The following is a 23,071-nucleotide window of genomic DNA, read 5'->3' as shown; positions in this document are numbered from 1 at the left end:
CATGTCATGACTTACTTCGCAAAACGTTTATGCGTTTAGTTTTTAAAACTCAAATTAATCCTTATTCAAAGTCTGATGCGTATGTAATGATATTATTGAGGTGTAAAACTAGACTTGTATTATTACAATATAGCTACTAGTGTAATTTAATCTGTTAAAAAGTACGACAAAATAGACGATTTTATCCGATTCAGTTCGGTGTGAAGTTGGGTAGAGTACAGTAACAAAACGCAGTTGCGCTGTCATTCACTACTGTCAAAATTACTTTGTTCAAGCAAATCGTACAAGTAATAAATTACAAAAATATTTTTAAAATATAATTGTTCTGCACAATATACAATAAAATATATTTATAAGTTGACACGTGTACGGTTCATAATGCCATTTAAAAGCAATTAGTGGTTTCATCATAACAAACACAAGAACATGCTTAAAATGGTTTAGTGTGACGACGTGCGTTAATGAACTAAAAAAAATGGAAAAGGTGTTGTTTTTTTAAAACAAGTGAGGTGGATATAATTGTCGTCATGTTTCGCAGCAGAAGTTGGTTCGGCGCCTCTTGGGGACGCCCAAAAAACCCTCATTCCTTAGAAAGATTGAAATATTTACATAACATTTTGTGTAAAAACACAACAGTGTCAGAGAGTAATCGTGGTACGTTGGTGGAGTCGCTCAGGTGTATAGCAGAGATATTAATATGGGGTGACCAGAATGATAGCTCTGTGTTTGAGTAAGTATGATTATAACAATTGGATTATAATGTAAACAATGGTTTCCTAATTAGACATGATTACCAAACAAGTTCAAAGTTGGAAACGTTTCAACTGTCTAGTCATGTTGCTATATTTGAATGGATAAGAATTGTATATTTGAAAAATGTATATTCATAATTCCGTTAAAATAATTATTGTCAATTAAGCAATTAATCACTTCTTCTTATAATTAATAAAAAAAAATGACATGTAGGCTAAATATTGCTTAAAAAATCACATAAATATCTTAGTAAAGTACATACTTAGCTAACTTAATCAGGAAATATGTGGTCTTAAGAGTAAAGCACAACTTACAACACTACCTACTATAATTTACTTGCTATAATTTACTTGGTAGTTGCTAATAGGGACAATTAAATTAATACATAATAATTGTAACTACTATGAGAAGACACTTGGGCCATATCAAAAGCTTTTGTGCGATCCACAAATGCTTGTTCAGAGTCTGGGCGTCTTTGTGTCCTTGTATATGTGACTTGAATCTTTGTACAAACCCTGCACCACAAGAATTAAATTATTTGGACCAGAAACCATTAATAAAGGCAGAGCAAACTCTTTTTTATGTAAATAATTTATACTGTAATACAAATTATATATAAACTAAATAAAACTTTTCTTTACAGCTTCTTCTTAGAGAAAAACATGCTTTCTTACTTCCTGAAGATAATGAGGCAGAAATGTGGAGGATCATCATATGTCTGCGTACAACTACTTCAGACTCTCAATATCCTGTTTGAGAATATAAGGAATGAAACATCTTTGTGTGAGTACATTTTTATTGTTATAACCTTCAGCAACTCATGGCCAAGAACATAGATGTTGATACCTTGAGTCAAAATTATGGTAGATAATCCCTACTAATATTATAAATGTGAAAGTATCTCTATCTGTCTGTCTGTTTGTTATGCTTTCATGTCTAAACCACTGAACTGATTTTAATGAAATTTGGTACAGAGATAGAGTTGACCTTGAGAAAGAACATAGGATAGTTTTTATCCCGGACTTTTGAAGAGTTCTCTTGGAAACGCGATATGACCTCGACACGGGCGAAAAGCTAGTATATTATAAACAAATACTTTTGAAAGGCCATTGAGTTACAAAGTAGAGTTTCTCATTGTAAGTCAGTCCCATTATTGTTATGAAATGGTTTCAGTCCATATTATGCATTGTTTTAGAAAAACACCTGTAAATAAAATTAAAAGAGTTTTTCTTATGATTAATTTTAATTAATTTTGTTTGTTCCAGATTATTTGTTGAGCAATAACCATGTGAACTCGATAATAGTGCACAAATTTGACTTTTCCGATGAGGAGGTGATGGCTTACTATATTTCCTTCCTAAAGACGCTTAGCCTGAAGTTAAATAACCACACAATACACTTCTTCTATAATGAGGTAAGATTTCATTATGTCACCATTAAACTAAAAGATTTTTAATTGAAAATATCTGATTTGGCGTTCAAAACACCTTTACTTGTGGTCGTCTGAAATCTGTGTCTGACTGATATTATGATGAATAAGAGCCAGTTTTGTTGAAATAGTCATGTTCAGATTTTTTTAAGTAGTTTTCATATTTCCTTTTGAAATAACTTTTAATTTATTTTTGAAAAATATAAGGTATGGTATGTTGGTTTTTAAAGGAAGTAAAAAAACTTTTCAACTATGTATACTTTGAACAGTTGAATGTAAAGGAAATGACTAACATTCATAAATGTCTTGTTTTGACTTATTAATCTCACATAAACACAACCATTTCTGTCATGTATTGTAAAACATAACTGAGTATCTGACACCAATGACATAATATCAGACTGGACAAGAAATGTGAGAGGTGATTTTGCATTTCATATTGTTAAACGTTTGTTGTCGTGGTAGCCTTGCGGTTTTAAGTAGGTATAGTTTTATTATCTCGAGGTGCAGGTTCGATGGGAGAAACAAAATGTATTTTCGACGTTATTTTTATTCTTAGATACGACCGCCAAACAGACAAGTAAAACATTGTGTATATTAAAAATATTGAATCTGTAACTGACAACTCACAGTATATGAGTGGAGGCCTTTGCCCAGCTGTGGGACGTATAGAGCCCAATTGTTAAAAATATTATTTTAAGAGAACTACAGACGGTTTACATAATAAAATCGATTGTGTAAAATACAATTACTTCTTATCAATCGAAATGGAAACTCGTATGTTTGGCAACAAAAACCTGTATTTGATAACATTCGTATCAAATTTAAAAGAGAATAATTCAGTTATTAATGTCAGATACTCAGTTCTTTCCCACTCAATTGCTTTATCACCTTGTAATTAATTACTGTATGTTTACAATAAATAAATCAGGTCACAACTATTATCTTAGTGTCTGAATATAATCTTACATCCAGGTTTGTTTTTAAAAACAATAAAAGGCAATTCATTACTCTCAGGAAACAATGAAGTAACGAAGATAAATAAGTGAGCATCATTTAGTTTTATATTTATGAATCAGACTGAGAATAAATTATGATTTTCTACACTTGTGTGAACTAGAAAGGAATTTCTGATAGCTAATTAGGTCGTGAACTATATACATACATTTTACAACAACGACGTTACGATAAAATATATTTATACTGTACTGAGTCTATCAATTCCTAAACTATGAGCTATGTAGAAAATATTTCATTCCAAAAAAGTCTAGCAACTTGAATAACTATACATTACCGAATTCACCTTTATTTTACACGTGGTTCGATAGAAATCACGAAACATTATTTTAAAAGCGTTATTGTTATCACGCATTTGCACGACATGTTCAATCTAAATCGGAAGCTCAAGGGCGTGGTACACTGGCGGTAATGTAAAGGCTTATTTAGACAACGCAAAGAGCTAATCAAGTATTGCGTGTTACAGAAATATCGTGCGAATTGCAATATATTGTCTCGTTGCCACCAGAGCAAATTGCCTTTGCCATACCTGTTATTGGAATCAAAATATTAGCTAATTGTAGGTCCCGTTAATTCGTTAGTTTTTATCCGTGGTGTCTGACATCAATCTATTTTCTTTGCTTCACCTTTTTTAGTTGTGAGTTCCAATGCAATCTTTTCTTCTAGGGCATACCGAGCTTAATTGTTTCGGTGGTTTTCTTTGGTTTCATTACAGATCCTGACTCTCGTGAATGGCTCGTTTACCATAATGTTTATTTTGCCTGGCTCTGTTATCAAAAGTCATATATCTACGTCGGCGATGTATTATCTCGATATACAACATTTCTCGCACCGTCTAAATCGCCTTTAACGCAATGTTGGCAGCACACAAAGGACTTTCCGCTGTACACGGAGGCGATCAAGTTCTTCAATCATTCCGAGTCTATGGTCCGGATCGCGGTCAGAACGCTGACCCTGAACGTCTACCGAGTGCAGGATGCCAGCATGCTCAGATTTATTAGAGATAGGTAAGTATTATATTGGATTATTTCTGCTATTAATGGGTTTAAACGTATGCAAGTCTTGAAGATGACACAAAATACCGTTTTTTTTAAAGAACAACTCTGATACTTGTCAAAGACAGCTAGACCCAGAACATTAGTGGATCACACAAATGCTTGTCCTACTCGGGGAACAATCCCGCTACACGTCGCTCCTAGTGGGTTTGGCTCGTCTTGGCATTTCCTCTTTGGAAATTCTGAAAGCATACAATATAAAAAATGATATGGGTGCAATTACTAAGTCTGACAGCAGAACAAAAACACAGTATAGAACAGTAAGACATAAGTAGGTGACAACAATCAATACGTTTTCTATAACTCCATATAATATCACTCCAGTTTATGGGAACAGACATACTGCATTCAAGGGCATGTGATCGTACACATAAACAGTTCCAAGTCGTTTAGAACTAAAATATTACTTTCGCACCGGTATCCACTGAAAACTAGACTAAATTGTGGGCGTGATAGAAACCTATTGACATTGAACTCTGTATTTATGTACTAGGTCTAAGTTAGGCTTGGACGCGTAACATCGCGTGCGCGGTCGCGAAATAAACACTCTGTATTTGGTTTGTCTGTCGCGATTGTGAAGTCAGGCTATGCCACTCGAGTGAAACCTCATTCCATCTTTTCACGTAGACCTCGCCTTACAAGGTTTATTTAAACTTTCGAAGATATTTTTACTGGTCCCCGATCTGGTTGATATGTGAACGTTTAATGTTGGTGATAAAGAAAAAAAATAGAATGAAAGACAAGAAAAATATGAAGCACATATTTTTGGATGACAAAAATATTCCATCTCTTATTTCGTACGTCCTTTTTAATTTTAAAAATATTATTTTATAAAGTAGTGTGTGTGAAATGTTCGTAGATGTGTGATTTGTGTAAATAATGTGTACAAAAAGTTTTTTAGTCTTCGAGGTCAGCAGATTTTTTTTTTGAGTTTCAGGTCACACGGGAGTTAGTTCAAAATAACATACATATTGTTCTAGCTAGTTTTGTACCCACACGTATAACGATGTTAGTGATTTGATTAATATTCTCATCAATATGCTAACACAGTTTGTCGTCCCACAGGACGGCGGCCCCGTACTTCAGTAATCTAGTTTGGTTCATCGGCAAACACATTCTAGAACTGGACGCGTGTGTCAGAAACGATGCTGAGTAAGTTATACGATTATATCACACTTCACCTGATTTTGCTTTGGTCTGTTTTGTTATCTTTTGTTTTATCATTTTTATTTTCTTATATTATGGTATTTATGTATTTTCTGAACATGATTAACAGGATACCGGAACGAACCAAATCACAAAATTCTTTATCAAGTCGTACAGAATGTAATAAAGATATATGTATAACTCAAATTGCAGAATGTCTTTTTGCAGCCATCAGTCGCAACAGAAGCTGGATGATTTAGTTGCTGAACATTTAGACCATCTCCATTATATTAATGATATTTTATGTCTGAATATACCTGACTTGAACGATGTTTTGACGGAGCATCTCTTACACAAACTGCTAGTGCCGCTCTATATATATTCACTGACATCAGAAAGTGTAAGACGACTGGCAGCATCGTCGCCTTACAATAGAGATCATATACAAAGTATAGAAGCTATAACAAGAAATTTAGAAGCCATATTAAAAGGAAAACACACGGAATCGCCGTCAAGAATGACTTTTCCTAGACAAAGAATGGAATCTGAGGACGAAATGAAACCGTCCGTATCGTGCGTAGTCTCCCTGTTTTTGTTATCACAAGTATTCCTCATCATTACTCACGGCCCGATTGTTCACGCTCTGGCCTGGATCATATTACAATCGGACTTATCAGTTTTCGAGGACGGCGCGACAAAGATACTAGAGATGTATATTAGCAATGCAAAGTCCAATGTGAAATTAGAGTTCTCCAAACCTCAATTAAGCTTGGAGAAGGCTTTGGAAAATACGTCAAGTGAGAGGGATTACACGACACCTGAATACGGTGGTCCGAAGACTTTCGGTTACGATACCGATCAATCGAGTTGCGATCTCGATCCCGAGTTAGTTTCGACTTCCCTTCCCTCCACATCTCATATAAGTGAGTCGTCAAGCATCGGTCACGATTCGACCGAGGATTTGGTAACTCAAATACAGCCTGTCAAAAGTATGAGTGCGACGACTATCAAGGAGAACATGCCAGACTCGCCTCTGCCCGATTCTGGCATTGACTCGAGTTCTTCGAAAACGAACGAATATAATAACATAACTGATGAAGAAAAACAGAAGCTATTAGGTGTGATACCGACCACGTCTGCTGAAAGAGCTGTGACCTTAGAAAGTCTGATAGAAAGAGAAAGTAGAGAAATAGAGAAAAGGCCTTTCTTAAAAACTATACTAGACTCCTTGGACTGCAGTGAGAATGATTACAAAGCGTTGTTCGCTCTCTGTCTGCTGTTTGCATTGATAAACAATAAAGGTACGTAAATAAACATGTGTTTACCGGTCTGTAAATAAATTATCAAAACCGGTTCAATATTCGATCCTTATTGTGCTGTTGACCTGTAATTAGATTTGCATAAAATAAGATTGTTTTGCTCTTGAAGGTTAAACAATTTGCAATTCAAATAGATAATAAATTAAATATATTTTTTGTTTTTGTTATTTTATGTGATCTACATTTTAATCAAAATTATTTTCTTTGTTCCGCTTTCTCTGGACTTAGTGGGTAAGTTTCCTAAACTATAACTTCTTCGTAATCAATGGGTATGCAATAGCATGGTTTTGATTGTGTAAAAAATATGACTGTCATTCGACATTTATGCATTCCATTTTGCACTCTTTTCCACGAGTCCATATATAATTTCTCATGACATTTTAAAACTTCATCTTTGTTTTTTTAGGTGTGAATACAGAACTTCTAGATACGCTTTTGTGTCCTGAAGATGAAATAACGTCAAGTACACAGGAGTCAGGGGCTGCGTCGACCGTACCGCCCTCTGGCGACACACAAATGTCATCGCCGCCACCGAAACGACCACTGCAAAGTTTTAATGCCTTACTCATTTCGAAGTTGATGGCCATTACGAACTTGAGTTGTAAACCGGGTAAGATTCGCTTGAGATTTTATGTTAAGAGATATGGTCGGAGGCAATCTTAAGAAAAACGAAATATAAAAGATACTTTCACTAACTGTTTTAATTGATATACCTAGTGTTGTCTATCCGCTAAAGAAAATTTAGTATTTTTTTCGCCGTTCACTGTCGGTTGGCACTTAAACACCTGGTTGTCTGCCTTCAACCAAGTCCTGCCTAACATATTTCATGTTATTTTCGAAACGCTTAATCAGTTGTTGGTGGTTTAATGATTGTAAGCGTGTAATGTAATGTTTTTTCGTAGCATCCAAAGTGAGACTGGTAACGCTAGAGTTGAGCGTAACCCTGATGCGCGTAGCAATGTGCGGAGCGGGGGGCGGGGCCAGCGCTCGCCACGCCCCCGCCGCGGACGCGCTACGGGCGCGCGCAGCGGCCCTCGCGCGTAACTTTTACAAATGCGACGATATATTCCTAGACATGTTTGAGGATGAGTAAGTTTACTATTTTCAGTATTTTTTATAGTTTTTAGAAGTTTAAACGGATGAAAAGTTCATGGCAAAGGAATGTAGACCGAACCAAGAGCATAGCCAAGAGCGATTTAAACTCTAATTATGATTTTCTTTTTAGTCTGATTGATTATTGAATCGTTTTTAAACAAAAAACTTGATTATGTAAATGGACCAAATGACAGACGAAATTTTGAGTAACAAACATGAGAGAAAAATACTGAAAAAAATTCGGTGGCTTAAAAAGAGTGTTCCTTCCCTAGATTTTCACTCACCCCTACAATCACATACTACTTAAACATACATTACGTACTTTAATCCGTCTAGTAGTATGATACATCCATTGTATTAATTGATACCGTGAACATCCGATGTTAATACTTCAACTGTAATATCTAGATAAATGCTACATGGCTTACAAATTATAATTATCATTGACACATCACAATATATTGGATTACACTTTATCGTTAGGAAGTAGGTATGATAAATATTCTGTCATATCGATATCGAAATCGTAAAAGTCATACGTTTATATCTCTATTGGTTGTTTAAGCAGTTTTTGATAAAAATCGCTTTTTCGACTTTCATATTATGTAGTTGGATGATTATTTGAGTACACTCGTACATATGTTCTAGCTAATAATAGAAGGAGAGATATATACGTCCCACCGCTTCGCACAGGTCTTCCCGTATAGGAAAAGGTTGAGCATTGATCAACAAGCTAGCTCACTGCAGGTTGGCTATGTCCAATATTTGGAAACCAGGTTTCCTCACCATGTTTTCCTTCACCGTTGTCATTGGTGTCCTCCAAGTTTAGTTTAAACGCGATTTGTTTCTTTAGACTGTTAACTTACGGGTACATTATATTTAAATTTTCATTGACAGATACTGTGAAACTAGCAAGCGTCCGTTAAATGTGGAGTGGCTGTGTATGGACGCGGCGATATTGCTGCCTCCCACGCGAACACCGATGTCGGGCATCGCGTTTGCTAAACGGTTGCCAAGCGGAGAGGTAAATAGGACCTGATAAAATAAAACCTTACTCAACCTTATCGGTATTCGTTACCAAGCAGAAAACTTCATAATTGTTTTACCATTCCCTACTGCCTAAAGGGTAAAAAATAAACGGAACCCGCTCGGTACTCGCTCGTACCTTCTCTCCAACGATGGACCATTTAACCGCTGTAGTAATATATCATTGTTTAAAACAGATGGAGCGAGCGCGTCGAGCGATACGCACGTTTTTTCTAATACGGGACTTATACCTTAAGTTAACGGGGAAGTCTGAAACACAGTTACCGCTATCGAACCCGGCGCCCTTCGTCCAAGTCGGAGACGTTTTGGACCTGAGTAAGTATCATCATCATCATCCTAGCCTTTTCCCAAATATGTCGGGGTCGGCTTCCGACCTCCTCAACACAGCTACCTGGGCAACACGACACCCCTTAGACTGGTTGTTAGCTTTCTAGCTTCTGACTAACTGTAACAACTGCCAAAGATGGATGAATAACAGCCGAGACCCACAGTTTAACGTGCCTTCGGAAACACGGAGAAGATGGTGATCCATCTACGTACCAACCGCGTCAAGCGTAGCTTAAACTGTGGCCGTTTTTTAAGTATAATTTAGGAAGTACTTATAACTTTAAAAAGTCACATTGTTACTTGCCTTGTTTTGAGATCGCACCTGCATCTCGTACATACAAATCCTTACACAGAATCGCTAGGCCACCACGGTAAATACCGTTATCTAACTGCCATATACAATAACGACGCACAGCAAATTGTTGCCCTTAGCTTTCAGTCTGTCGTTGCCAAATGAAATGAAAGTAGAGATAGATATTTTGGAACGACAATTCACTAAGTGTAATGTAATTATCATTCTTGCTTACGGTTTTACTTTACAAATGCAATTCTAACTATTAAGGTTTCTAAATGTGGGTTTGTCTCTTTATGTTATTCGTGATCTCATTTTATCTAAGGCATTCAAAATATTGCTGACTTACTTTTCTATAGAAGATTAAAGTACTTAAACAAAAGAGTAATACCTTATCTCCTCTTAATTCCAGATGATTCTGATCTCATTTCGTGTGATATAATACAAAAGGACGGGACTTGGCAACATCGTTTCTTGGCCGTCGACCACATACAGATTATATTGGTCGAGCCCGACAAACAACGGCTTGGTTGGGGCGTCGCGAAACTTGTTGGAAGTCTACAAGATTTAGAAGTGAGTTTTGATTCTGGGTTCATTTGGAGACAGACGAAGCAAGACTTCTCGTGTGATTTCCGATACATTGCCGGCTATGTCCATCATAGCCGGCAATGCAGTTTTTATACTGGAGCTGCGAGGCTACGCAATTTATTAAATCTGATGCGATTTTCTCGCCTTGTCCTTTCTTAATTTCATCACTGACTTTTCTTCTGATTTTAATTTAACTATTTAACGTAATTTTACGTGCTATGAAAGGATTAAACAAATTGCATGATCTTACCTTGAAATTACCTTACCATCTGTAATGATTTAAGCTCTCGATTTTATATTTAAATGATTTTGCTCCTACAAACATACAACAATAAAAGTAACTGGTTCAATCGATTATCGATTACACTTTGGCTAACATTAAGCTTAAAATCGAAGGCTAATATTTTAATGTATCATCAATAGATACAAGGTGACAAAGAGGACCCCCGCTGCCTACACCTGACTATTCACAAGCCGCGCGTCGGGGCCAGCGGGGCGTTACCACGTACTGTGCTATTGCGAGCCAAGTTCAAGTTCGATGATCATATCCGAAGCATGGCCGCCAAACAGAGGCTTACAAAGGTATTCATATTTTCCTTTATAATGTACTGAAGCTTTAATACTTGATTTACAGCCGTATTTATTGTAATTACAGTTATATTCCCTGAATACCGTCCAAATTGATTAGCATTTAAGACGTTTTCGCATACGTCTGAAAATATGGGTACACGTCTCGTATTTTCTGTCTCCAGTGTCAGATACATCGTATCTCATATGCTATTTGATCTTATTAATTTACTTGATAATCGAAATATAATCAATACATCTAGGCTCAGGATAATTATTCGAGGATCACATAAACGTTTGTATGTGAAGTATACGGATTGTGGTTATCGAGTATCTTATGGAGTCTTGCCGGCTCTTCACTATAATAATGACAATTTGGACACCGTGCACGGGAACGTTTTAAGTGCCGGGAAAAAGGCCTATTCGTATTTTTTTTTATATTTTGAATCCGCAATGCGTTGCGTACAGTGGGTTTAGTATGATAACCTCAACCACCATCCTTGCGTATCTTTTTTTTTAATATACCTATCCCTTCGTTTTCGCTGCCCTGTTTAATTGTTTATGTTGAACAGGGTCGCACAAAATCTCGTCAGAAGAAGATGCAGCAGATCGGTCGCCTGCTGGAGGTGTCGGGCATGTGCGCGCCCGCGCTGGCGCCGCGCCACCGGCCGCTGTTCGCGCGGCCCGCGCTCGCCACGGTGCGGCGGGCCACTGGTATGGAACACTTGTGCTTATACTATTTATATGTAACTGGCTCAACAGCTGACCAGAAAAATTACCGCCACTTCTCTCAACTTTTATTTCAACTCAATCCTCGCGTGGCGTTTCACATACATTCAAGTTACATGTACAAAAACACCCAGACTCAAAACAAGTTTTCGTAGATCTCGCAAATACTTGTCATACGTGGGGATTGATCCGCAACACGTCGCGCACAGTGGATTTGTCGACTGACCTTAGCCGTGTAGTCATCAATTCTTGACTTGTAAAAATAACACACAAAATGAATAGACAAAAGATGCACTTAATGCATATAGTTTAGTAAGACTGTATACAAGTGTCGTAAGGAAACCCGTTGTGGTTAATTTAGGCTCTACTGCACTTTTGCAGTTGAATTGCGGTGGATATGCGGTCCGTCTGTCTTTAACCATATGTGTGAACACTTCATGTGAAGATGAGCACTATATAGTTGTATATTTCTCCGCTAGGTGGCGATGATGACACGGAGCGACGGCTTCGCAGACCCAGCGGACACATGCTGAAGGATGGTATCGTCGTCTATAGAGAACGCACAACTAGCAGAGAGAGGTAACATTAAAATGTTCCAGAAATAGGAACTAACATAACATACTAAACAAGTTCTGCATTAATTTTCGTAAACGAGTAACTGTTAAATAAAACGACGAACTTTGTCCTTAACTAGTAAAATACACATCATCAAATCATCCAAGTAAACCTTAGATAAAAGTTACTTTTGTAACATCAGACAAAAGGGTACACAGTTTCAATAACCCATCTTAGTTTTTATTCAACTGATGATAATCATCATCGGCCTAGCCCTTTCCCAACTATGTTGGGGTCGGCTACCAGTCCAACCGGTTTCAACTAAGTACCAGTGTTTTACAAGGAGCGCCTGCCTATCTGTCCTCCTCAACCCAGTTACCTGGGCAACACGACACCCCTTGGTTAGACTGGCTGTCAGACTTTTTCAGCTTCTGACTATCTTTAACGACTGTCAAAGATGTAGGCATAACAGCCGGGACCCACAATTTAACGTGCCTTCCGAAACACGGAGGAACACGCTATGACAAATATGGTCACCCATCTACGGACCAACCGCGTCAAGCATAGCTTAACCTGTGATCGAATCACTTATGCGGTTATAGCTCAGCTACGGGCTCCTCCGATTCAGCTGATGATAATCCTTGTTTCTATTTCATAGTAGTGTATCACGAAGCAGCAGCGCCCAAGGGTCACGGGAAGGTTCGCCGCGGTCGCGCTCCGAAGAAATCCCAATGGAAGACATCAAACGGAATGCCGTAGTTTCCAGCTTAGCTGCCACGCCGGTTGTACAACAGGTAACAACAGTTTTTTCTCAACCTACTTCTTTTACACAACGCCATCTAGTATCAAACTAAGCAAAGTTTGTTTTATTGATGCTAGACTAATATAAATTTATTTTTTTGTAAATGCCTACCTATTATAAATTACTAGCCATCAGGCTAGTGAAGTTAATGAAGCAACTCCAAAAATGAGCAAGTAATATTGCTGCTCGTCAAAATACCTACTAAATTCTGAATGAGGAAAAAATAACTGTATTTAGAATGCTTTTTTTTCATTGGCATTTGGCACTCCTCCTGCGTTATCGGTGGGAACATAGACTATGTTTCATGGCTTATTTAGATGACAGTAGAAATATGGTGCGAGTTGCAATACATTAATAGCTTTGGTATCAAGTGATAATACCATTGCCAGTTATGAAGTAAAACTCATGATATTTCCCGCTTTGTTTAAATGGGTTATTAGTAATAATGTTTTCATTATTAACGGCCAATAATTGTTTAGAGCCAGCCGAGCACATCGTCCCCTCTGCTGAAAGCCAACAATTCGTCTGAAGAGACTTCGTTCATTTCGAGCGAGCCATCACGACCCAAACGGAAGGGCATCGTCGAGACCATATGATATTAAGTCAGCCACGCCCCACGAGACTAGAACGCTAAACCAGTACACTTCATACTGTCAGTAAACCTCGATCTAACCGCATGGCTTCAAACCTACTTGGCTCTCTACAATCAAATAAAAGTTGACAGTCAATAATTGCGCGTTGTGAACGCAAGATGGCAGCACTCAAATAAACTGAATGGTCGACAATGTGGATGCGTGATGGATTTGGTGGTTTATATAGATTTTGACTGCTATAAGAGAATAGATGATGTCTACGATACTGAGCAGCGGAATGTTGTAAAGGAAATGAGATGAATTTTGACGAAATATTTTGTTAAAATGTGTATTTGGTCACGATGCCTTCCTTCTGAAAGTATGTCCAGAAAAGTAAAAGCTATGGGCTGAAAATATATTATTTATTTGACCATAGCATGTGATTTGTACCTAATTTTACTCACACTTTTTTTAAGAAAGTTTATTATTTTGATCTCGAAGCGAACCCATAGTTTTTACTTACCTGTGACGGTCTTTGTAAATTTGTGTAATATGTCAGTTAGTAAAAAGTTATCAGTCCAATGATATTGGACCTTAAATTTTATTTATTTACAAACAAACTTACTTTTTGGCTCTGTGATAATTTACGGTTGATATGGAATGCTACGAAAAAAATAAGTTGGTACGCGCGAATGATTATCCTATGGAGTATTGTATAAATATTTTAAAGTAGAAACAGTGCATCGTTTCTCTATTTGTGACAATAACTCCGTTTTCTAGGTTAGAAATATGGCATGCCATGTGCGAGGATTAACAAACTTCCTGTTGTTTGTAAAACAACTCAATAACTATTGGTACCGACGGTCAAACAGGAACTCAGTCGGTAAAACAGTTTGTTGTAACTCTTAACTAATGTGACGTTTACAAAATGTCACTGTCATATGGTCGCGCTTACGAAAAAGTAATCTATAACCCGCGTTTTGAACTAAAACTTATAGCAGATCAATCCTTTTAGGTTCTCAAGATATTGTTATTTAGTAGTCGCTTTTTATCATCAAGTAGCATCATATCATAACCTTGACAATGAAAGGTTTTCAATGTTCACACTTTTATTCTATTCTAAATTGGTTCACTACAATCATAATGCAATATTTAGATGTGATAACCACAGCCGTTTTAATTAACCTTGCACTTAAAAAAACTTGCCAAAAACTAAAATCAATTTCAAACTTAGGATGAATACAAACCTCTTTGATTGAGACCTTACATTGACATTAAACATTATTTTTATAGAGTAATCTTCGTATCGATACTTCCATATAATGTTTAAATACTATCATAGTTAAACGAGGCATGAAATCAGAATAAATATATTTTATATGAAAAAGCTTCAACAGCTATTGAAAGTATATAAACATTTAGCATTTAACTCTTAGATAGTTAACTAAAACACAAAATAAATTTAGGAGAATTCATAGTTGTTATTTTTTTAAAACTTAACGCAATGGATCTCTTGTTACGTCCATGTAGTGTAAAAAGTTTCACACAAATAGTTTGGATGCCAGTGGGTTCTTGTCTATATGTGTGAGGCTATTGAACCGGAGTTTGCGTTCAATTTAAGTTTTAAACTAGGTTATATACGAGGTTTATCGGACATATGTGGCTATAAACAATATCTTCCCATACAGATGAGGAAATTTCTCTTAAGATTGCAACTGTCAATCCTGAAAAAGATTTATTCAGCTACGTGTTGTTAATATTTTTGTTATGGTAACACCATTCTTTTCTGGGAATTTGACCTTTACTCATTTATATGCAAACTGTACTCAAAGCTACCTATGAATTCCTTTGTACCATATTTAATAGAATATATCAATTACCTTGACCAAATAAACAGTTAACCACTACACAGTATTGTTAGTTAATTCACTGACATTAGAATTGTAGTCATATATATAGTAACGCAAACTCCATAGTTAGATAGAAACAAAATAAATATATATCCTAATGTATCTAAATATTTATATATAGTATTTTGTATTTGTGTGTATAAACAGGCGATTGCATCAATATGTGAATATGTTACTTGTGGTGTTCAAATTTAATTATTTCAACCATTGTAATGTTATTTTTATTGTCATCTGGCTTCTATAATGAGTACTAGACAACTGATATCATACTTATATACTTCTAAGTACTTACATATAGATAAATTACACCCAAACGAGGCAAAAGATCGTGCTCATCACACAAACGTTTGTCCTGGGTGGGAATTGAACCCACAACCTCCAGTATAGCAGTCAGGGCATAAACCACTAGACCAACAAGCCAGACAGTCAGATTTTAACGTCCTTAACAGGAGAAATACCACTATTGACTATACCTAATAAGGTGCATTGATGCATTTGTCAGTATATAGTTGATAGTCATAATATCTGTAGTTCATTTACCCTTTTGTATTTATGTGCCTACTTATGTATGTGAAATTTTAGTTTTTGTACGGGCTTTCTTTAATATTTTAAACTACTACTAAATTATTTATTTGAACGTGAGTTTGATATTACGCAAACCAATTTGACTGTAACTATTCGACGTCGAAAATGTTACACAATTATAAAATCATTCCTCTTTAACTTTTGGTAAATGGTAGCCACAAATACCGGATTGAGTATGAATATGAAACAGATCTACTATCCTATGAAGAAATTAAGAAATTTTATGTTGTGATTTAATTTTATTTTAAGAATCGCAATAATATGATGTAAATAAATGTATTTTTATGTTCTTTAATGAAAATATTGTAGTGTTGAAATGAAATATATTACATGTTACATTTATACAAGTGGTTTTATTAAAATTTTCATCCACATCTCCTCGACTTTTTACCAAGTTGTCTGGATACCATACTTCCTGTGGAAAAAATAAAACAACTAGGAAGAGTTGCTAGTTTGGGCCCCGATTCTGCTATTTACAATGACCGATGAATTGTGTGGAAATGTGTGGATTCAAGAATTAATTAAATTGACACTATTCTAAGCATTTTCTCAACACAACAATAATTGGGAATTCAGTACGGGGCAGAAAACTGATGGTCGATATTATAATGAATTTCCAATTATTATGTTGGCAAAATGCTGAAGAGAATAGTAATAGATTTAAAATTAATCGAATTGCCATTCATTCATCGGCCTTTGTAAATAGCAGAATCGGGGCCCGGAGCGATATGGTTCTGTCCGGTTTCAGCCGGCCCCGAAATGAACACTAAAAATGTATGAAAACTGAAGCTATAAAAAGGCGTCGTCTGTGGTTTTGTCAGAATCGGATCAAACTTTAATCCTTTTTAAGCAAACAACGTGTGTCTGTACCATTAAAAACCCTAAACCCAAGAGACGTGACAAGTCATCATGATCAAATTATTATGAAATCGACTTACGACGTAATATCTATAGTTCAACTATTGACTAGGTATATGAAATGAAACTACTTTTACGGATTTTATCGCGGTTTAATTTTAGATTTTAGTTCCCGACGTTTCGAAACCTTTGCAGGTATCATGGTCACGGGCAGACTGAGATGGCGTTCGTCTTGACAGAAGATGTTGCTCGTTCTACCTTCATATTTTAATTAATTATTTGTGGTCCGACCACAACTAATTAGTCGGGAACTAAAATCTAAAATTAAACCGCGATAAAATCCGTAAAAGTAGTTTCATTTCAATGTCTAACATTCGCGTAAACCTAAGAAACCACTAGGTATATGAATTCAAAACAAAATGAATAAGGCCCCAATACCAAGTTTAGCCATTTCAGTTGTAACGGAAACAATTCTCGACAACACCGTGCAAGATTCAAACCTCACTTGCAGCGACCGGGACGGTTGGAGGCGTATCCTTAGCCACCCTGGGCCCCAATTCTGCTATGTTTGTACAATGGCCCATGAATTAATGAAAATTGGCTTAAATAGACACTTTTCGCATTCTCTTAAGCATTTTTTCGGTACATTCGGACGGTACACTCGAGTCAATACAATGAATTTTCAATTATTGTGTTGGCATAATGCTGAAGAGAACATTAACAATTTCAAATTTAATTCAATTGCAATTCATTCATCGGCCATTGTAAATAGCAGAATCGGGGCCCTGGTATTGACCTAAGTTGATCTGAATTTCAAACAAAGAACGGTGAAGACCCCTTGGGTCGGGTTCAAGACGGATAGTGCTTCTTGTATTGTGTATTCTAGATCTTCTGGTGAAGTTGTGTTTCACATCGATTGATTTATAACAGACTTTTTTACACCGATGTTTATAGCACATTGATTATATCTGCTTAATGAATATCGGTCGTCCCTAGGACCGCCGAAGTTTCGTTTAAGGCTTAGGCGACACTCAGGTTGAACCACAACGTATTTTAACCGACGGTTTTTATGAGTAAAAGGAAGTGATGAACGCGGTCACACTACTTTTGACGCAACAACTGCTGCATTCTTTGACTCGCTATTCATTTCCGATAGTAGATGAAAAAAATGTTACCATGTTTTTTCTTAAATTTACTTAAGAAAAAACTTAATTAAATTTACTTTTCATAAAATAAACGTTGCTAGAATATCTTCGTAGTCTGTGGTTCTAAAATAACGACAGTTTCTGGTTGACCGCTTGCGTGAAAAAACCGTAGAGCCTGCATCCTAAGCCTAATTGGGTGGCAGTTGGTACAAAGTATTAAGCTTGGTGGGCGACTAACTGTCGTTCGACAGTAAACGGAGGCCCATACAATACTTACTTATCGTTGAAATAACGCGGTTTTTGACATGTAAGTCGTGTGAAAACTAGAAATTGACTACCTACATAAGTACTCGAAAGTCAAGTAAAAATGACACAAACTTGGATAAATATGAAACATAGATATGATATAATCTTTCCTGTTATTTGTTTGTTTATTTAATGCATGCAATTGTTTTCATTTTCGGATACAAACAACCACATTTAATATTTATTTTAGCTGAATATTAACAGCAGTTTCAGTCGTATAACGAAGCTGGTCAGACGCATACCAACACTACCTACATCGGGCGCGATAATTCGTAGAAAATGAAAGTGACTTTCAGTTTAACGTACGTACTTATATTATCTAATTATGTAAAAAATAGTCTCAACCATAATCTGACTTTCTGAAAAATTTTAATGTTAACTATATACATGTTCTTACTATCTCATATATTTATATTCAATGATATCATATAAATAAAAAGAGATTTATAATTATTTATTACGACTAATACAACACTATACCTTCCCCACAAAAAAGGTTACATTTTTTTTCTTACAATTTTTTTTTCGGCACCCCCGATATATACGCGTGAGTAAACCGTTACATAATTTGTGTAACTATCGTGCTCTATTATAAACCACGATTATAATTTTTACATTCGGTGCTATTTCCTCCACATAAGTATAAGGTCCGGTATAATCAGTACACTACATTCATAAAGTTATGAGTTAAACCATGCGATTATTTTGAGTCGCCAGTAGAAGGAACTCGGTAACATAGTAGGCATAGCGATGTGGTCATTGGTCGATTCTAATATTGAAAGATTATGCTTATTAGTTCGTACAAAAGTCAACAGTACACGTGGGCTGGTAGATGTGAACCGCCATCTTGAGTAACATATTAAATTTAAATTTAAAAAACCACCGACCCAAAAAGAACGCAATTACCACTTGAATTATGGAACCACTGGAAAAGACATCCGAAAATTCGTTTCATTCCGGCATTTCGGGGTTTCATCCACCGCATCCCATTTCCAGCATCAGGACCTTGTCAATTAGAGACGTGAAGATTAAGACAAATCCAACGAGCCTACACTCGATGGCTTTACTAAAAGGCAGTCCAGGGTTACGTTTCCTATCTTCGAGCCCTAACAGCAGACCCGCACAGTGGTTCCAGAAAACATTAGTGTTTCAAGTATCAGATCCCACATATCCTTGCAAGTAAACTGAGCGTGTAACATTCCTACCACACCTAACTAACGACCTGATGACCTTGAAGACCTGAACCAATTTTCGCAAAACATAGCTAAAAACACTCTCGACTGATATACCTTTCAAACAAAAAAACCGCATTAAAATCGGATTATCCGTTTGGGAGCTACGATGCCCCAGACAGACACATACGTTTTCTTATGCCCCTCTCTTTTTGTTCATTGGGGCGCCATTGTGGAAATGTTATTACCACAATTATGCAAAATTGAACGATGCTTCACATAAGTCCTCCAGTTGTGCGACATCACAAAAATGGACAAACTAACATAAGCTCACCACAGTTGATGTACACAAAAAAATCTTGTCTGATAAATACATGGTTAATGTAACTTTCCAATGCACTAAATATGTTTACTTTTTAGGTTTGTTATGTACGTGATCGCTGTCATAACGAGGAGCTGGTGCAGCGCAACCAACATTACAGCACAATACAGCTGGCTGGAGAACAATGACAAATACGACTGCATAGTGGGAATATCTGTAGATGGTAAACCAGTTTCCATGGGTATGATTTTATCAGAAAATTTAATAATTACTTCTGCAAACCCAATAGAAAGAGTAAATGATTTCAGAAGAATTAAGATACACACTATTAACGGGGCATTTAATCGTCAAACAGAACGTTCCGTTTTCACTGTAACTAAAGACCAAGCGAAAAGAATTACGGGAGGTCATTGGAAGACATTTGGTTTTGATAAACGTCACGCACCGCATCATGACATGGTACTGATTTCACCTAGGCAAAACATTAAACTATATAAAGGACCTCGCTCTCCAATCCAATGTACTTTTGCAAGTGCAAAATTTGTCTCATCTGGGAGGTTTTCTTACGTTGGTTTTGGTTTCATTGACAAGCCTCACGTAAGACTTAACGTTGAACTAGAACTTGCAGAATATGGATTCGAAGAAGTGTATACAGACTGTAGTGAATGGATCCCATTGATTTGGGGGAACTTCATCTGTTTGTTAAATGTGGAACATTTTGTTGGAGTCTCTTCCGGCGGTGGACTATTCTATAACGACTATTTAGTGGGGGTCGGTTGTTTTGGAGTCAAAAAAGGAGATGAGGGTATATTACTATTTACTGACATCAGAAAGTACCCCCGAAGTATGCAATATTACTATCTACCAGAACAATTCCAAAAACCAGACACTTAACTAGCGCGACCACAACGAAAACAACTGCCAAAGGGTAGAACGACTTTATGTATAACTCCCTACTATGAATATAATGTATATTGTAATATATTTACCAATTAATTTATTATCGTTAGATTATTTACTTATTTTTTATTTATTTACACTTTTATACAATAAATGTACAATGGCGGACTTAATGCCCGAGGCATTCTCTACCAGTCAACCATAGGGTGATGCAGAGAAATCAAGAAGTAGGTGTGCCTATAAATAAAGGTCGTAATATAATCACGTATATTATCCTAATTAAACATACGTAATGTTCAATATGTAGACTTACTTATTTACATACTAAGGAAAATAATACAAGTACATAAGATATATTATACACCGTGATTTTTTAGTCGTCTTACAAAAGCAGCCCAGTTCGTGTATCCAATGACTAGAAAACGTTCATGATAAAAAAATAGGTATTTATGAGATTTGAATAAATTTAAAATGCAATTTTTATTCAATATTATGATGCAATTCGTAGTTTTTTAGAAATACAGCTATGTTGCGAGAGCGTTCCGAGCCTTGTAACAATGGTGAGGGGCGCGGGCGGCGGCGTTTTGATCATTTTTACGAGTATTTTCAGATTTCTCTTGTTTAATTGTTCTTCGTACTTATTATCTTAGTTGCTGATAAAAAAAATAATAATCGCGCCTAGAGGTATTTTACGTCGGATACATGAACTGGGCTCCTTTTGTAAGACGACTAAAAATCACCGTGTATACACATACTTAAATTTAAGAATTAGGAAGATGAAGGTTGTAGGGACAACTCAGCTAGACTTTCCAGTAACAGTTTACGAACCCTCACTTTAAATGCCAAAATTATTATAGGTAAATTATATGCACCAATGCCTATAAAGAAAACCAAACGATTATGAACAAAACCGGTTATGTCACAAAATATCTATACATATATGAGTAGGCACCCAGTTTTACTAGGCTCACCTTTTTATCACCGAACACTCGGCCGAATAACTTGGTTCAATCAAATATCAATTTTACGTAAACGTGAACGTCTCTTTTTCTATAATAATATTGATTTGGATATCTGACATCGTCAAAGATTTCCTAAATTAGTGATAAAGCCTTTTTGATGAACGCTGTTGTTTTAATTACGTACACTTAAATGTAAACACATTGCTTGTTTAAATAAAGTATATTCCGAGTATTAAAACGGCCGAGTACGAGTATTAAAAATCCCGCCGAGTACCGTGTAATTACTCGGTCCATCTCTAATACATATAATGAAATCATAGAAAAGTGAAAACTGTACATTGAATATTTCGTTTCAAAAATAATCGCCGCGTCATCTCCAAACGATTTCAAAGCCAAGGAAGTTATTGTTTTGTCTGTTTGTCTATATGTATATTCAGAAAGATCTCGGAAAGTACTGGTACAGTTTTGATGCAATTTTCTGAGCATATGAACGAGATGTCCGAACAGCATACTTTTTACTCATCATTACGCTTTTCATAACGAGAGGTTAGCAATAAAAATATATTTCTATCAACAATTATCAAAATATGTTTCGTTCAAATTTGCATGAACATATAAAGAAGCTTGATCTATCGAGGGCATTACAGCAAAGCTGTATTCAACTCACCTGTGTCATTGCATAATACAATAAAATTATTCTCAGAAATTAAGTTATTTTATTCCATGTTATGTGTAATAAACCTTCCTCTTCTCCGCGCGAAAGCCAAAAGACGAGAGCGCTCTGTGAGACATAACGACCTGCGACTACCGTCCTACCAAAGGTCGGGCCAGCAGATGGCAGGGAGGGCACCCTGCCATCCGACCAGCCAACAGACCAAGAAGGAGACGGACGTGTCATCCTGCACGTCCGCTCTTACGAGGAATGAGGGGTTGGCAACAATGTGGATGTCCAACCAGGACATCGGCCGGCCAGACTCGCACTGAGCATGCGCGACCGTTCGCGGCTCTGGCTCAGGCAGTTGAAGGGGCTTGGGGTGTTTTTAGGCGATGGGAGTCCGACATATCCCCTCGCCGTGCCCTCGGCGTGGGTTGAAGTCGTTAGAGTTTCACCTCAGAAAAAAATTTTCAAGAAAACATTTTGAATCCAAAGATCGTTAAAATCTGTAACAACCGGCTAATGTCGTTGACCTTGCATCTCGAGCGGTCAATGACTTGGCTACTAGATTGGTTGAAACTCTCATCAAAAGACGACTGAGTACCTATATTTTAAAATAGTAAAAAACGTCTTGGTTGTCGAGTGGCTGATGCCTCTAGGACTAAGGAGTACATTGTCGGCCGTGTGTTCGAATATCTTAATTCTCAAGGCTACTGGTACATAAAAAAATCGACTGTCGATGCAAAAATCCAGCATAGAGGATCACATCTCCAAACTTAATCTAGCCTATAGCGTCCCATTATTGATGCCTTCTCTCCGCTTTTAATAAGCATATAAATAAAATTTGATAAATAAAATTAAAGGAAAAATCTGGATAAGACTAGACTCTCCAAAAGTAATGAAATCTAGTCAAAGCCATGCGAAGTCTAAGGTTCCTTCAAACATTCAAATCGGAGAACGAGT

The 23,071-nt window shown here is 36.6% G+C and overlaps 2 protein-coding genes across 3 annotated transcripts; both read left to right on the top strand.

Annotated features, from left to right (window-relative positions):
* Positions 1–243: 243 nt before the first annotated feature.
* LOC113494775 (protein CLEC16A homolog) lies at positions 244–14,112 on the top strand. Of its 2 annotated transcripts, none has more exons than XM_026873238.1 (16): positions 244–730; positions 1,397–1,536; positions 2,019–2,167; positions 4,064–4,206; positions 5,320–5,406; positions 5,629–6,701; positions 7,126–7,329; positions 7,622–7,808; positions 8,712–8,838; positions 9,038–9,176; positions 9,893–10,053; positions 10,492–10,650; positions 11,208–11,349; positions 11,844–11,943; positions 12,578–12,713; positions 13,201–14,112. In XM_026873238.1, the coding sequence occupies exons 1-16, from the start codon at positions 528–530 to the stop codon at positions 13,315–13,317; spliced, it is 3,267 nt and encodes a 1,088-aa protein (XP_026729039.1). In that variant the 5' UTR covers positions 244–527; the 3' UTR covers positions 13,318–14,112. The 2 variants fall into 2 exon arrangements, with proteins under 2 accessions (XP_026729039.1, XP_026729038.1); XM_026873237.1 differs by having other exon boundaries at positions 5,614–6,701.
* Positions 14,113–18,251: 4,139 nt separating this feature from the next.
* On the top strand, positions 18,252–20,608 carry LOC113495077. Its single transcript, XM_026873672.1, has 2 exons — positions 18,252–18,399; positions 19,690–20,608. Exons 1-2 carry the CDS (start codon positions 18,377–18,379, stop codon positions 20,483–20,485), a joined length of 819 nt encoding a protein of 272 aa, XP_026729473.1. The 5' UTR covers positions 18,252–18,376; the 3' UTR covers positions 20,486–20,608.
* The last annotated feature ends 2,463 nt before the right edge of the window (positions 20,609–23,071 follow it).

The sequence above is a fragment of the Trichoplusia ni genome, chromosome 6 (genome assembly GCF_003590095.1).
Source record: "Trichoplusia ni isolate ovarian cell line Hi5 chromosome 6, tn1, whole genome shotgun sequence".
Classification (NCBI taxonomy): domain Eukaryota; kingdom Metazoa; phylum Arthropoda; class Insecta; order Lepidoptera; family Noctuidae; genus Trichoplusia; species Trichoplusia ni.
The sequence above is the reverse complement of the archived record's forward strand: the minus strand, read 5'-3'. Positions and strand labels throughout refer to the sequence as shown.